This window comes from Eumetopias jubatus, unplaced genomic scaffold (genome assembly GCF_037043125.1).
Source record: "Eumetopias jubatus isolate StellerSeaLion01/CBP00866 unplaced genomic scaffold, mEumJub1_p1.0 scaffold_23, whole genome shotgun sequence".
NCBI classification, from domain to species: Eukaryota; Metazoa; Chordata; class Mammalia; order Carnivora; family Otariidae; genus Eumetopias; species Eumetopias jubatus.
Genome location: NW_028274829.1, coordinates 2,250,955 through 2,266,519, shown reverse-complemented (window position 1 = coordinate 2,266,519; position 15,565 = coordinate 2,250,955). Strand labels below are relative to the sequence as shown.

At 37.8% G+C, this 15,565-nt stretch overlaps 1 protein-coding gene across 2 annotated transcripts; it reads right to left on the bottom strand.

Annotated features, from left to right (window-relative positions):
* Window positions 1-13,128: 13,128 nt before the first annotated feature.
* Window positions 13,129-15,329, bottom strand: LOC148162088 (thymosin beta-4). Of its 2 annotated transcripts, none has more exons than XM_088020320.1 (3): window positions 15,222-15,329; window positions 14,001-14,114; window positions 13,129-13,544 (listed from the first exon to the last, which is right to left on the bottom strand). In XM_088020320.1, the coding sequence occupies exons 2-3, from the start codon at window positions 14,098-14,100 to the stop codon at window positions 13,510-13,512; spliced, it is 135 nt and encodes a 44-aa protein (XP_087876446.1). In that variant the 5' UTR covers window positions 14,101-14,114; window positions 15,222-15,329; the 3' UTR covers window positions 13,129-13,509. The 2 variants fall into 2 exon arrangements, with proteins under 2 accessions (XP_087876446.1, XP_087876447.1); XM_088020321.1 differs by having other exon boundaries at window positions 14,001-14,117; window positions 15,222-15,276.
* Between the last annotated feature and the right edge of the window lie 236 nt (window positions 15,330-15,565).

Here is a 15,565-nt window from a genome sequence, read left to right as displayed (position 1 = left end):
TCCAAGCAGGAGAGGGAAAAGAAAGAAATGAGGCCAAGAGGAGGCAGGATGTTTGAATCGAACATTTTACCATCACAGATTAGTAGATACACTCTCACACACAAACAGAAACACACACAAACTATACATAACATGTATTTTAACCATTTTAAGTGTACAGTCCCCTGACCTTAAATAAATTCATGTTGTTATACAACAATACCACCATCCAGCCAGAACTTTTTAATCTTCCCAATGTTAAACTTTATCCGCATGCCGTAAAAAATCTATTCTCTGCTTTTCTCCTTGATAATCACCATTCTAGTCTCCATCCCCATGAATTTAACTACTCTAAATACTCTTTTATGACTGGCTTATTTCACTTAGCATAATGTCTAAGTGCATGTATGTTATAGCTGGTGTCAGAATTCCTTCATTTTAAAAAAATATTTTCTTTATTTATTTGACAGAGAGAGAGAGAGAGAGAGAGGATGAGTGGGGCAGGGTGGTACAGGGGCAGAAGGAGAAGGAGAGGCAGGCTCTCTGCTGAGCAGGGAGCCAGATGTGGGACTCGATTCCAGGACCCTGGGATCTTGACCTGAGCTGAAGGCAGACGCTTAACGACTGAGCCATCCAGTCGCCCCTGTTTGAATCTGGTTTTAATTCTTTTGGGTATAAGACCAGAAGTGGATTCAGTGGATCATATGGTAATTCTACCTTTAATATTCTGAGGTTTCACCAACACGTTTTGCATAGCAGCTGCATATTTTACATTCCCAAAAGTTATGTAAAAGTTTTCCAACCTTTCCAAATGTTCACTAACACTTGTTACTCTCTGTATGTCTTTTTAATAAGTTATCCTACTGAGTGTGAAGCACTATTTCATTCTTGTTTTGATTTGCATTTCCTATTGACTAATGATGTTAAGCATCTTTTCACATGTTCACTGGACATTTCTGCATCTTCTCTGGAGACATGCCAATTCAAATCTTTTGCCCATTTTTAATTGATTTTTTTTTCTTGTTTGGTTTCTTAAAGTACATAAATAATAGAAGTAAAACCAGTGAATCATCAAGGAGTAGTTATTAATAACTTATTATTAAGTAGTTATTAATAAGTTTATTGTACATACACCAAAAAGACAGTGTGAAAACTGGGAGCACTTAAACTAAACATGGATAAGAATCAGAGCTATAATTGTAATAAAGCAATATATATAGTGAAAAGGCTTGTTTATTCTTCACTGTGACTGGTGATAGCATTTAGGTTTTCTTAAATGATAAGAAATTGGTTAGAAGTCATCTCATATCAATTTTGAGAAATATTTTAAGTTTTGCTAATGCTTTTCAGAAGCACAAGCAAGAAATAACCTACCTGTTAATTTTGCAAAATAAGGTAAATTAAGATTTCCTTGTATGACTAAACTGGTATTGTCTACTCAGTGAATTTTCAAGGCTGATCTCTATTTGTTTTTTATTTTAACAAGTTATAGGATTTCTTTATATATTTTAGATATTATCCTCTTATCAGATATAGGAGTTGCAATTATTTTCTACCAGTTCATAGGTAGAAAATACTCTGTTGATAGTGACCTTTAATGCACAAAAGTTTTTAATTTTGATAAAATTCAACTTATTTATTTTGTCCTTTTTTTTGGCCTTGATCTTATTATATCCACGAAATTATTACCAATGTCATAAAGATTTGCTTTTTATTTTCTTTTAAGAGCTTTAAAATTTTAGCTCTTAAGTTTAGGTCTTTTAGCCTTCTCAATTTAATTTTTGTATATATTATAAATTAGGTTTCAATTTCATTTTTTGGAATTTGGGTATCCAGTTTTCCCAACATTATTTGTTGGAAAGGCTGTCATTTTCCGTTAGGTTGTCTTGGCCTTTTTGTCAAAAATAATTGACCATCTGTGCAAGAGTTCATTTTGGCACTCTATTTTATTTCTTTGGCCCTGAAGTCAGTCTATCTTTATACCACTCTGTTTTGATTATTGTAGCCATGTAGTAAGTTTTAAAATTCGGAAGCATGAGCTTTCCAACTTTTTTCTTCTTTTTCAGGATTATTTTGGCTCATCATAGTCCCTTGAGATCCTATATGAATTTTAGGATAGATTGTATTACTTCTGAAAGAAAATGATGTTTTGCTAGAGATCACTTTCAATCTGTAAATTGCTTTGGGTGATATGGACATCTTAACAATACTGTCTTCTTATTCATGAACACAAATATTTTTCCGCTGACTGGTTTCTTCTTAATTTCTTTCAGTGACATTTTCTAATTTTCCGTGTACAAGCCTTTTGTTTCCTTAGTTAAATTTATTTCTTAGTATTTCATCCTTTCTGATGCTATTGTAAATGGCATTGCCTTCTTAATTTCATGTCTGTTAGTAACTTGTGTGTTTCTAGGACTTTCTCCATTTTATCTAAGTTATCCTTTCTTCTTTCTAGGTTATTCAGCTTGTTAGCACATAATTTTTCATAGTATTAACTTATAATTCTTTATTTCTGTTAAATTGGTAACAAGTTCCTTTCATATCTGATATTCCTTGAGTTTTTTTTCCTTAGTCAATTTAGTTAAAGTTTTGTCAATTTGTTTTTATTATTACAACTGTTTTGTCAATTTGTTTTTACTATTATCAACTATTCCTATATGTATTTATTATTTATTTATTTACTAACTTATTTTAAAGATTTTATTTATTTATTTGGCAGAGAGAGAGAGTGAGCAGCAAAGGGAGAAGCAGGCTCCTTGCTGAGGAGCCTGACGTAGGACTCTATCCCAACACCCTGGGATCATGAAATGAGTCAAAGGCAGATGCTTAACTGACTGAGCTACATAGGTACCCCTCAATTGTTCCTTTAATTGATTTTTCTGTCTTTGACTTATACTCTATTTGATTTATGTGTTCTCTAACTCTATCTTTTTAATTCTGGCAAGAATGAAGTAGTTAATTTCCTGACATTGTAAGAAGACATGGCCTGTGGTGTGAAAACTATGCTCTGAGATATGGCTGGAATTGCAGTAACAATGGGCTGGAGAATAAAGGTTAAGATCATAATCAGTTGTCTGATTTGACTACAGCTCAGGCATTTTTCCTTATGTAAACCTAAGCTCTCACAGTTTTCATCCATCTGGTTTTCACTAGAATTTAAAGCACAATTAATACCAATATCATTCTGAACTTCTTCAAAAAAGGAAGAAAGAAAGAGAGAGAATGGAATATTTCCCAACTTATTTTGTGAAACCAACATTAACTTTACACTAATGGCAGACAAACACTTTACTTCAAGAAAACAGAGACAGACAGAGTAACAGAGAGATGGGGTCATGGGTAGTGCTCTCTGGTCATTTGGATCTAAAATAATGGTTGTGTGTGGAGGATGAAATAAGTCTTTATTTACTCAATAAACATTATCAATCACCAATTGAATGCCACGCTTTTTTCTAGTTGCTGGGGATTGGAAGATGGATTAGGCATGATTTGAGTGTGATGGGAGAGACAGACCTATGTGGTGAATAGGCATGCAGAACATGAGTTATGTATGTGTTCATTGTCCCAACAAATATTTATCAAGCTTCTATTGTGTGAGACACTGAGCTGAGAGATAAGCTATAACTACATTGAGAAGGGCCCCAAAGCATGATCAAGGATTTTTGAAATTACTTCTAGGCAGCTGAGAAATATAGAAAGTAAAATTATTTAGCTCAGATGAAGCAATTTGTAGATACATCTTGCTCAGAAAAGTGGTTATATAGGGTATAGGGTAAAGAAGAAATTGTTCATACTTACTGGAAAAGCACATTAAAATCTTGTGTTAGGAGACTGGCAGAGGAAGGATAAGAATTTAGAAGTAAGCATTTCTCTGGAATTTTAATATCTAAATAATAAAACCCTAGAAAACTCAGATTTTTAAATAATATGTATCAGGTACATTCCTAGTTTTAGACATCTAACAGAAAGGATTACTAAAAGATAACAGATAAGATTTATGTACAATTGGGCACCTGGGTGGCTCAGTCAGTTAAGTGTCTGCCTTCAGCTCATGTCCTGGATCTTGGGGTCCTGGGATCATGCCTTGAGTCAGGCTCCCTCTCCCTCTGTTCCTCCCCACTGCTTGTACACACACACACACACACACACACACACACACACACTCTCTCTCTCAAATAAATAAAATCTTTAAAATAAATAAACAGGGGCACCTGGGTGGCTCTGTCAGTTAAGCCTCTGCCTTCCACTCAGGTCATGATCCCAGGGTCCTCGCATCCATACCTGCCTTGGGCTCCCTGCTGAGCAGGGAGCCTGCTTCTCCCTTGCCTTCTGCTGCTCCCTCTACTTGTGTGCACTCTCTGCCGCAAATCAATCAATCAATCAATCAATCAAATCTTTTAAAAAAAATCATCTTTTAAAAAAAGATTTATGCACAGTCTTTCTATGCTAATAATATATATTTACATAATGCAAAAAATCAGCTGGTTTCCATCAAATTTTATTTACCATTCAGCTTTGGGAGGAATTTGAATGTAATCATTTTAGATGTACTTGAATTTCCATACTAAAGCAAAGAATAGACCTTAAAACTTATTTTAAAAATTCATCAGTCACTCTAAACAGAAAAAGAATAATTTCTTAGCATATTATAATCAAATTGAGATGAAATGGGTATATTTAAACAATGGAGGACATTTGAAAACAAATGTTTTCAACAAATGTTTTCAAACAAAATGTTTCAAAGACTATATCTTCTTGTTTATTATTGAATCTCTGTGGCAAAATAAATAAATTACACATACTGGGCAGTCAATAAATATTGACGGAATAAAGTAATGATCTAGTGCTCTGGCCTAATAAGATGTAGTTGCTATAAATATTGATTAAAAATCAGCACAACTAAGGACAATGACCAAAAAAAAAGTTCAAACTCCTCAAATAAATTTAAAAAGATATTTTAAAAATTATTCTATCTAGCATTATATTCATATATTGAAAATAATTCCAAAACAAGCATTTTAAAAAACATCAATGGGGGAGGGGTGCCTGGTTGGTCAGTTGGTTAAGCATCTGCATTTGGCTCAGGTCATGATCTTGGGGTCCTGGGATAAGCCCCATGTCTGGCTCCTTGCTCAGTGGTGAGTCTGCTTCTCCCTCTCCCTCTTCCCCTCCCCACTGCTTGTGTTCTCTCTCTCTCTCTCAAATAAATAAATAAAAATTTTAAAAAAGTATCAAAGGGGAAAGGGCAATATATACTGAAGCCCATATACGTGAGTCACTATTGGACATAGAAGTGTACATAGGGGCGCCTGGGTGGCTCAGCTGGTTAAGCATATGACTTGATTTCAGCTCAGGTCATGATCTTAGGGTCGTGAGATTGGGCCCCATGTTGGGCTCCACACTGGACATGGAGCTTGCTTAAGATTATCTCCCTCTCACTCTGCCCCTCCACACTCTCTCTTTAAAAATGGGGAGACAGGGGGGTGGGAGATACATAAATATGAACATAGAGTGTATAGACCCTGCCCACAAAGTCTCAGTCAAGACAGAGATGGTACTACCTTGACAATATGACTAAAGAGACAAAAGGCTATACAAACATAGAAGGAGAAACAGATATAAGTAGTATGCCTGATGGAGAATTTAAAGCAATAATCATAAGGATACTCACTGGGTTTGAGAAAAGAATGAAAGACATTAGTGAGAAACTTACCACCAAGATAGAATAATTAAAAAAGAATAAATCAGAGATGAAGAATACAATAAATGAGATTGGGAACTGAAGTGCTACAATGAACAGCAGGCTGGAAGAAACAGAGTAATGAATACGTGACCTAAAAGACAAAATAAGGGAAATAATGAAGCTGAACAAAAGAAAGAAAGAAAAATTATGTACCACAAGAACAGACTTAGGGAACTCAATGACCCCATCAAACGTAGTAACATTAATGTAATAGGAATCCCAGAAGAAGAGAGAGAAAAGGGGGCATAAAATTTATTAGAGGAAATAGTAGCTGAAAATGTTCCTAATGGAGGGAAGGAAACAGACATCCAGATCCAGGAGACACAGAGAACTCATATCAAAATCAACAAAAGCAGGCCAACAACAAGATATATTGTAATGAAATTTGCAAAATAGAGTGATAAAGAAAAAATCTTAAAAGCAGCAAGGCAGAAGAAGTCAGTAACTTACAAAGGAAAACCCATAAGCCTAGCAGCTGGTTTTTTAACAGAAACTTAGCAAGACAGAAGGAAGCGGCAATATATTCAAACTGCTGAATGGGACAAATATGGAGCCAAGAAAACTCTATCCAGCAAGGCTGTCATTCAGAATAAGAGAGATAAAGAGTTTCCTGGAAGAACAAAAGCTAAAGGAATTCAGGACCACTGAGCCAGCCCTGCAAGAAATATTAAAAGGGACTCTTTGAATGGAAAGGAAAGATCAAAAGTGAAAAAGACAAGAAAGGATCAGAAAAATCTCCAGACCACAGCATCAAAACAAGTAAAAGAAATAAAATAAAAAATGGTGGTAAATACATATCTATCAATAATTATGTTGAATGTAAATGGACTAAATGCTCCAATCAAAAGACATAGGGTGTCAGAATGGATTAAGAAACAAAACAAAACAAAACCAAAACCCGTCCATATGCTGCCTACAAGAGACTCATTTTAGACTGTCAGAATGGATTAAGAAACAAAACAAAACAAAACCAAAACCCGTCCATATGCTGCCTACAAGAGACTCATTTTAGACCTAAAGAAGCCTGCAGATTGAAAGTGAGAGGATGATGAACCATTCATCATGCGAATAGATGTCAAAAGAAAGCCAAGTAGCAATGTTTTTATCCTACTTTGGTCTGGGTAGTTTTGACCTCATGGAACGACTTTGAATGTGCTCCCTCCATTCCATTATTTGTAAGAGTTAGATAAAGATTGTCATTATGTATATATTTGTTAATTTGGTAGAATTCACCAATAAAACCATGCAGTCTTAGGCTTTTCTGTGTTGGGAAATTTTTTATTCCTCATTCAACTTTCATTTGTCTTATTGATCTAAGAAGATTTCCCATTTGTTGGATCCAAGATTCATGATTCAATCATGGTAATGTGAATTTTTAGAAATTATGTTTTTTTTCTAAGTTATCTGATTTGTTAGTATATAATTGTTTAATATGTTATCACACCATGTATTTCTGTGGTACCTGTTGCATTGTTTTCTCTTTTATTTCTCATTTTAGTTTTTGAGTCCTCTATTTGCGTCCTGGTCCAGTGTGTCATTCAAAGCCCTTGTTTCCTTATTGAACTTCTAGTTAAACCATTGCCATTTTTTTAAACTAGTCATTCCTTTAATGTTATGTTATTGTTTATTCTGATCTCTATTTTATTTATTTCTGATTTTTCTTTGTCATTTCCTTCCTTTACTAAATTTTAGGTAAGTTTCTTCTTTTTCTAGTTCCTTATGGCATAATGTTATGTATTTGAACTGATTTTCCTAATACAAGCATTTATAGTGTTAAATAAATAAATAAATAATAAATATTCAGCTTATTATAGTAAAAGAAAAAAAAAGCTTCCAAGACAAAACCTGAGGTTCATGACCACTAAGCCATCCCTGCAAGAAATATTAAATAGGATTCTGGAGTAGAAAGGAGAGACCAAAGTGATGAAACATGAAAGGAACAGAGAAAAAAAACTCCAGAAATAATGAGAAAACAAGCAGTACAATGGCATTAAACAAATATCTACCAATAATCACTTTAAATGTAAAGGGACTAAATGCTCCAATCATAGGTGACAGACTGGATAAATAAATTAGACTCATTTATAAACTACCTATAATCATGTTAGACCTAAAGACACCTGAAGATTGAAAGTGAAGGGATGGAGAAAATTTTATCACACAAATGGATGTTAAAAGAAAGCTGGAATAGCCATACTTATAACAGATAAACTAGATTTTAAATTAAAGACTGTAACGAGGGATAGAAAGATCTAACAATTGTAAATATTTATGCTCCCAACTTGGGAGCACCCAAATATATAAAACAATTAATGACAAACATAAAAGAACTCATTGATAATAATACAATATAGTAGGGAACTTTAACACCCCACCCACTGCAATGGACAGATCATCTAAGCAGAAGATCAATAAGGAAACAAGGGCTTTGAATGACACACTGGACCAGATGGACTTAACAGATATACTCAGAGAATTTCATCCTAAAGCAGCAAAGTGCACATTTTCTCAAGTGCACATGAGACATTCTCCAGAAGAGATCATGTGCTGGGTCATAAATCAGGCATCAACCAGTACGAAAAGATGGATTATTCCCTGCATATTTTCAGAACACAACACTATGAAACTTGAAGTGAACAAGAAAATATTTGGCAAGAACACAAATACATGGAGGCTAAAGAACATCTTACTAAAGATGAATGGGTCAACCAGGAAATTAGAGAAGAAATAAAAAAAAATACATGGAAACAAATGATAATGAAAACACTCAGTTGAAACCTTTGGGATGCAGCAAAGGTGGTCCTAAGAGGGAAGTATACAGCATTGCAAGCCTTTCTCAAGAAGCAAGAAAAGTCTTAAAAACACAACCTAACCTTACACTTAAAAGAGCTAGAAAAGAACAACAAACAAAACCCAAGCTAGTAGAAGGAAGGAAATAATAAAGATTTGAGCAGACATAAGTGGCATAAAACTAAAACAAACAAATAAAAACAAAAACAAAACAAAGAAAACAGAACAAATCAATGAAAACAGGAGCTGTTTCTTTGAAAAGAATAACAAAACTGATAAACTAGCCAGATCCATGAGGAAGAAGAGGGAAGAGGAGGATGAGGAGAAAGAGAAAGACCCAATAAAAAAAATCACAAATGAAAGAGGAGAAACAATGACCAACACCATAAAATACACCACTGTAAGAGACTAGATAAAGTATACACCAACAAATTGGACAAACTAAAAGAAATGGAGAAATTCCTATAAACATATAAACTACCAAAACTGAAACAGGAATAAATAGAAAATTTGAACACACTCATAACCAGCAAAGAAATTGAAGCAGTAATCAAACATTTTCCAACAAACAAAAGTCCAGGCCTGGATGGTTTCCCAGGGAAATTCTACCAGACATTTAAAGAAGAATTAATACCTATTTTTCTTAAACTATCCATAAAATAGAAAAGGAAGGAAAACTTCAAAATTCATTCTTTGAGACCAGCATTACTCTGATTCCAAAACCAGATAGACACACACACACACACACACACACACACACACATCTAAAGATCATTATCTCTGATGAACATAGATGCAAAAATTCTCAACAAAATACTAGCAAACTGAATCCAACAATACGTTAAAAAAATCATTTACCATGATCAAGTGGGATTTATTCCCAGGATGTAACAGTGGTTCAGTATTCACAAATCAATTAATGTGATATACCACATCAATAAGAGAAAGGATAAGAACCATATGATCATTTAAATAACTGCATTAAAAGCATGTGAAAAAGTACAAGATCGATTTTTTTAAAAAAGCCTTTTACAAAATAGGTTTATAGGGACTCTATCTCAACCGAATAAGGGCCATCTATGAAAAACCCACAGCAAACATAATCATTAATGGGGACAGATTGAGAGCTTTCCCCCCAAATCAGTGACAATGCAAGGAATAAGAATACCACTCTTATTCTCGAAATAGTACTGGAAGTCCTAGCCTCAGCAATCAGACAACAAAATATTGGATATATACATACATACATACATACATACATACATACATAAATGACATCCAAATTGGTAAGGAAGAAGTCAGATTCTCACTATTTGCAGATGACATGATTTGATATGTAGAAAACCCTAAACACTCCACCAAAACACTATGAGAACTGAAAATGAATTCAGCAAAGTTACAGGATACAAAATCAATGTATAGAGGCACCTGGGTGACTCACCTGGTGATCCCAGGGTTCTGGGATCGAGCCCCACATCAAGTTCCCTGCTCAGTGGGGAGTCTGCTTCTCCTTCTGCCTGCTGCTCCCCCTGCTTGTGCTCTCTCCCTCTCTCTTTCTGTCAAATAAATAAATTTTAAAAATCTTTAAAAAAATCAATGTATAGAAGCTTTGCATTTCTATACAGCAATAATGAAACAGCAGAGACAAGCTGAGGACAAAGCACAATCGGACACCCTGAAACCTCCCCCCACCACACATTCCTGGGTTGGGATATGTGTGCTATTCTTCTAGGAAGCTCCCAACTTTCTTAACATTAATGCCTTGCTAGAGGGAAAACAACCTTAACTTGACAATGGCAGTGCTTCAGGAATCTTGTAGGTCCTCTTTAACATATGAAAAATCCTTTTGAAAATCTCCCTTTTCCTTACCTCCCCCAACCCCTTGCATATAATCAGCCACTCCTCACAACCCCGGGGCAGCAGCTCTTTCTGCCCATGGGTCCTGTCCCTGTGCTTTAATAAACCACCAGTTTGCACCAAAGACGCCTCAAGAATTCTTTCCTGGTCATTGGCTCTGGACTCCAGGATGCCGAACCTCACCTATATTCTAAAACCACATCAGTATGATAGTTTGTGACAACTTTGTCTGGGTGTAATGTGTTGTAGTGTCCTCTCTTATAACAAGAGTCAATCTTTCCTGGTTGATAAAACTGATGAGGGGATCAATGAGAGTTGAGTTCCTTTTAGAAGATCCAAATTTAGTCAGGTAGGTGACCTCAGAGAAAGCCTCTCTCTGTACTTGGTATTTTTCAAATGCCTTCAGCTGAAAAGTGCTACATTTTGGGGTGACATGTTCTGCTGCCTTTATTACTGAACAATGTACTAAGGTTACATTCTGCAGTAAGGCTCAGGATGCTTTATGTTTTATTTTGTACTATTTTATTTTCCAAAATTCACTATTCTTTCCAAAGAACTTTAAATTTGGAATTCTTTAAATTGGCCCCATTTGTTTAGAAACAATAGAAAATTAGTTTACATTGGTCTTGGGGAATTAGTGCTTCTTTGAATGAGATAAACAGTCTTTCTCCTGCTTTTAAAGAAAACAATATATAACTCATAAGAGTATAAGAGAATCCAGTGATTAGGAATTTAAGAGACCCTATACAAGAGACTAACATTTGTTGCTTTTACATGCCTTCCTACCACCCCCATTATATACTCAATGCTTGCACACACAACCCAAAAGTTGTTTTTCTTCTTAAAAAGTTGCTTTGAAATTCTATCCATTGGAAAACTGATAATGTATCTGCAATGGTTGAGACCTTTTTGATATTTGAAAATGATTAAGATTGTGTCTCAAGAGTCCTTTCATAAGCTTCTTTTTCCTTCTTCTAGTTTTATTTGTCCTGATCAATTCAAAATTTGCAGAACTACCAGACAACACTGACCTTCAGCTCTTAACATAAATGTCCTTGACCTATCTTCTCCAGGGGGGAAAGCAGAGGGTCAAGGATGCCATTGTTTAGGGAGTGTGAATAATCCCTCACTCTAATGGTGAATCTCAGGTTCCCTTTGTGCCTGTGAAAGAGTAACCACTCCAAGCTTTTAACAGCTTGGTTAAATTCCCATAGGGATTCAAAAATATCCCTAGCACTTCTAGGAATTTTCTCTCCCTCTCCAGCGAAGAAAATTTTTCCCCCTTTCCTAGAAGTTTTAAATGTTTCTTCCACCCACCTCCTATTCACAGTGTGCAAAGTGAATCTAATTCATCCACTCAGGAAAAAAAGTGCAGGGTTAGAGGGCCTGTCTTCAACATGAGAAGTCTCAGAATTTTGTGCATACCACTTGTCTATTCTCTATCAAGCTAGCTTAGGAACTTCCTGTTTTACAGCCACAGACACATACCCCCTTGCAGTGCAGATAAAAGATTTTGATGCTCTGGTTGATTGTCTAAACCACAGGCAAATATTTCTCAAAATAATTGTTGAGCAAAGGAAATGAAATAAACTGGTTTAATAATCATGAACAATTTGCATCTTCCTTTGCTCCCACCATCATTCCCCACCTATAGATTAAAAAATGTTTTCAGAAGTCATTATCTGGGGAAAAAGTTTAATTTCTTAAGACATGTACATTACATAGATCAGACAGTAAGTAAACTACCATCTTTAAATTCTGTTGCTTTTGTTCATATGTACTCTTCCTCAGACCTAGGCATCTGGGGTGCCTGGGTGGCTAGTGGGTTAAGCATCTATCTTCGGCTCAGGTCAGGTCATGATCTCAGGGTCCTGGAATTCAGCTCCTTGCTGGGGGGCGGGGGGGAAGCCTGCTTCTCCCTCTGCCTGCCACTATCCCTGCCACTATCCCTGCTTGTGCTGACAGATAAAAATCTTAGAAAAAAAGACCCAAGAATCTATTTAGAATTGTGTTGACAATTACTTAAACAATGAAATTATGTATTTAACTAACTTCCCTCTTTTTCTTAAATGACCAAAAACAAAGGCTTTACTTTTACCTACCATTGAAAAGTATTTTAACTAAGACTTATTAATAAAACCTGGAAATGAGCCAAGGAATTCATACTGAATTAAACTTAGCCCAAATGTCAGCGCTAAATTACTTGTTCAAAGTCCAAGGATTTTTTAATTACTCAAATTAATGAACTCAATTACTCCAAAATACTCATGTCTATTTACCATTTAATATTGCATTCTAATAAAATGAGCTAATGCCAAATTCCTTTATAAAGCAATTAAGAATGCAATTTTCATTTTTCATCTAACAAGATTGCTCGAATTCTATTTGTGCCAATGCCAGTAACTAAGTAACCAAGTTCAATTTGATACCAGAAATATGCTATGAATGTTGCCACCTCCTTCTCGATTGTATAAAATAAATTCAATTTTCTTATCAAAACCTTTAAGATTGCTCAAGTATATTCATGGTAAAACTTTGATACTGCTCATGGGAATTCAGTCAGCCTAAGAAAATGATCTCTCAATTAACTAGTCTGTAAGATGTATTTTATGTATTTGAGTGAAACCCATTTTTATGCTGTACCAGGATGTACCCAAATCACCAGATGTTTGTCACTTCTTTTTCCCCAATGAGACCAAGAGGTAGGCTCTCTTGCACAGATTTCAGGGAGAATAAGGCACTCTTTCCAAACACACCACTTTTTAAACTTTTTATTTGCATATTAAAAAATTGTGCATTCCAATAATTAAAATCATACGAAGAAAAAAATGGCACTCTGATTAAACTGCATTGTACAGCCTGCCAGATACCTTGGACCAACTTAATGTTACTGGTCGTCCCACCCAGCTTCTTCCTTCATGAGCATACGTTATTTTCCTCCCTGCCAGCCAGACAGGCAGATGGAAAGGAGGCTTGGGGTTCCTGGTCAGTAGTTCAGATTCTCTGATGTGAAAAGGGGCAGCAGTCATTTAAACTTGATCCAACCTCTTTGCATCTTACAAAGTTAAACAGCTAAAAGAAGTAAAATAAGAAGGCAATGCTTGTGGAATGTACAGTGCATACTGGCGGCGCGCGCCGCACTATGATTCGCCTGCTTGCTTCTCCTGTTCAATGGCTGTGACGGGAAAGAAAAAAAAGAAAAAAGATGTTGGGAGCTCATTAGGCAGACTCCGCACACCCTACTGTAAAATTATTGTACTTTTCGTTTACAGTGTCTTCCCATATCATAAAAATCCGCGAAGTTATCAAGTCATCCCATCGCGAAAATATGGCCATTAAAAAACATTTTAACATAAAATGGTGTAATATTGCATATTAATATGGTATAACAAACATCCCATTATTAAATTATTAAAGCCCTGTTTGTTGGCTGCAAAAAAATTTTTAATTAACTTTCCACGCCACAGTCATCATAAAAACTGTCAGGTCCTCCCCCACACTCCCTCGCCGCCCCCCCACCCCCGTCCCGGTCCGGGTCCCTTCCCCGTCCGGGTCCTTCTCCCGGCCTCTCCCATCCTCCCTCCCGCCCAGCCTTTACTCAAGGGCGCGCGCGGAGGGTGGGGGCGCTTACTTTCTTTTGAAGGTAGTGGATTTTTCTCTTGAGTTTCTGTCTTCTTCAATTTCGACTTATCGAATTTCTCAATCTCAGCCATATCGGGTTTGTCAGACATGGTTGCAGAGGAAGCTGCTTATACAAAGCCAAGAGGGAGAGTGAGATCGAGCGAGCGACCCACCCTTCTCTCTCCCGGCTCAGAAATGCGCTTCTGCCCTCGCATCCCTTGCCTGAAACCCCACCTCTGCCTCCTTCCGCTTTCATTCAACGCTACAGCTCTTCCTCTTTCTACACAGAAAAAGAACCCCTCTTCATTATTTCCAAATGCGGGGGGCCAAACTGGGAAGATTGCCCTCCCATTAGAAGGCGAATCTTCTGAATGATGAAACTGACCAGCGTGGGCTGTCAGTTACAGTGTTTGAAAATTAAAATATGGCTAGAAGAGTGAGGCCATGGGGGCGGGAATGGTAGGATCGAGTAAAAATTCTCAAAATGAAGCCGAGACTGCACAGTGCTTCCATTTTTCATGAGTCTCCCCCAAAGATGTTGCCCCGTGCTGCTTTTCTTCTCTGCTCACAAAGGCGGCAGCTGCAGCCTGCGCCCCGGACCACCGCCCTACTGCTTCCTCACTCGCGCTCAACAATGCAGCCGGCAGCGCACCAAGCTGCCCCACACCCCATTAACCAGTCCTGATCTGCATTTAGGGGCAATTCGGCAACCTCCGCACACATTCCCCTGCAAGAAGGGTTGGTTTGTCCCCTCCCCTCCGCCCCATTTCACAGTGTAGCCCAGCCACCTTAAATCTGGACAGATAGGGCCCAAGAAGCCATCAGAGGCTACAGAAAAAACGTAGTTGTTGAAGCTCCGGGCTTGGGTGGGTGTGAGTTGGAACAAAGGATCTTTCTGTTCCAGATTAATCACCACCTAAGAAGCAGTGCAGAATGCCCGGGGCGGGAGAAAAAAAAAATGTTCCCTCGGAGCTGCACTGCCAAACGCCCGGCTTGGGGGGTGGGGTGGTTGTCTTTAAATCGCCAAGTTCCCGACCCTGTTCCCCAGCATCTGGAAGGGTTTGGCATCCCCAAGACCCCAAGGCAGGCTTCCGCGGGAGGACCCTTTGGTCTCCCCTGTAGGGACACCTCCATAGGGAGACGGGCGGCAAGAGGCGAGCGCGAGCGCCGGGCGGGAAGGGACCGAGGGTAGACGGGACCGAGGGTTGGAGTCAGGGGCCCCGGGGCTCACCGGAGGGAGGTGCGCGTTCAGGGGACGTCCGATCTGCTCAGTGGCGGCCGCCGAATGCCTGGCGGGGCGCGCGGCGCGCAGCTATATGCGCGCTCATATGTAAATGAAGTGACGTCACCGCGGGCCAGTTTAACTCCTTTGCGCCTCGCCTCGGCCCCGGCGTCCGGGGCCGGCTTGGCGTCTGGGGACACCCCCCGCGTGCACCAGTGCACCCTCACCGCAACGACGGCGGAAAATTAAAAGGAGCTAAAGCCCCTCCCCCCAGCACTTCCTGCATCATGCATTGTCCCTCCTTAGGTCTATTTTATCCTAATGGATTTTTGCAGCAGCCGCGCCAACCTGCT

What these genes read in the sequence shown, in the direction of transcription:
- LOC148162088 (XM_088020320.1), bottom strand. Translation starts at nt 14,100, where the DNA reads ATGTCTGACAAACCCGATATGGCTGAGATTGAGAAATTCGATAAGTCG. An exon ending in TCCACTACCTTCAAAAGAAA is followed by an intron (nt 13,545 to 14,000) that starts GTAAGCGCCCCC and finishes TTCCCGTCACAG; the next exon opens with CCATTGAACAGGAGAAGCAA.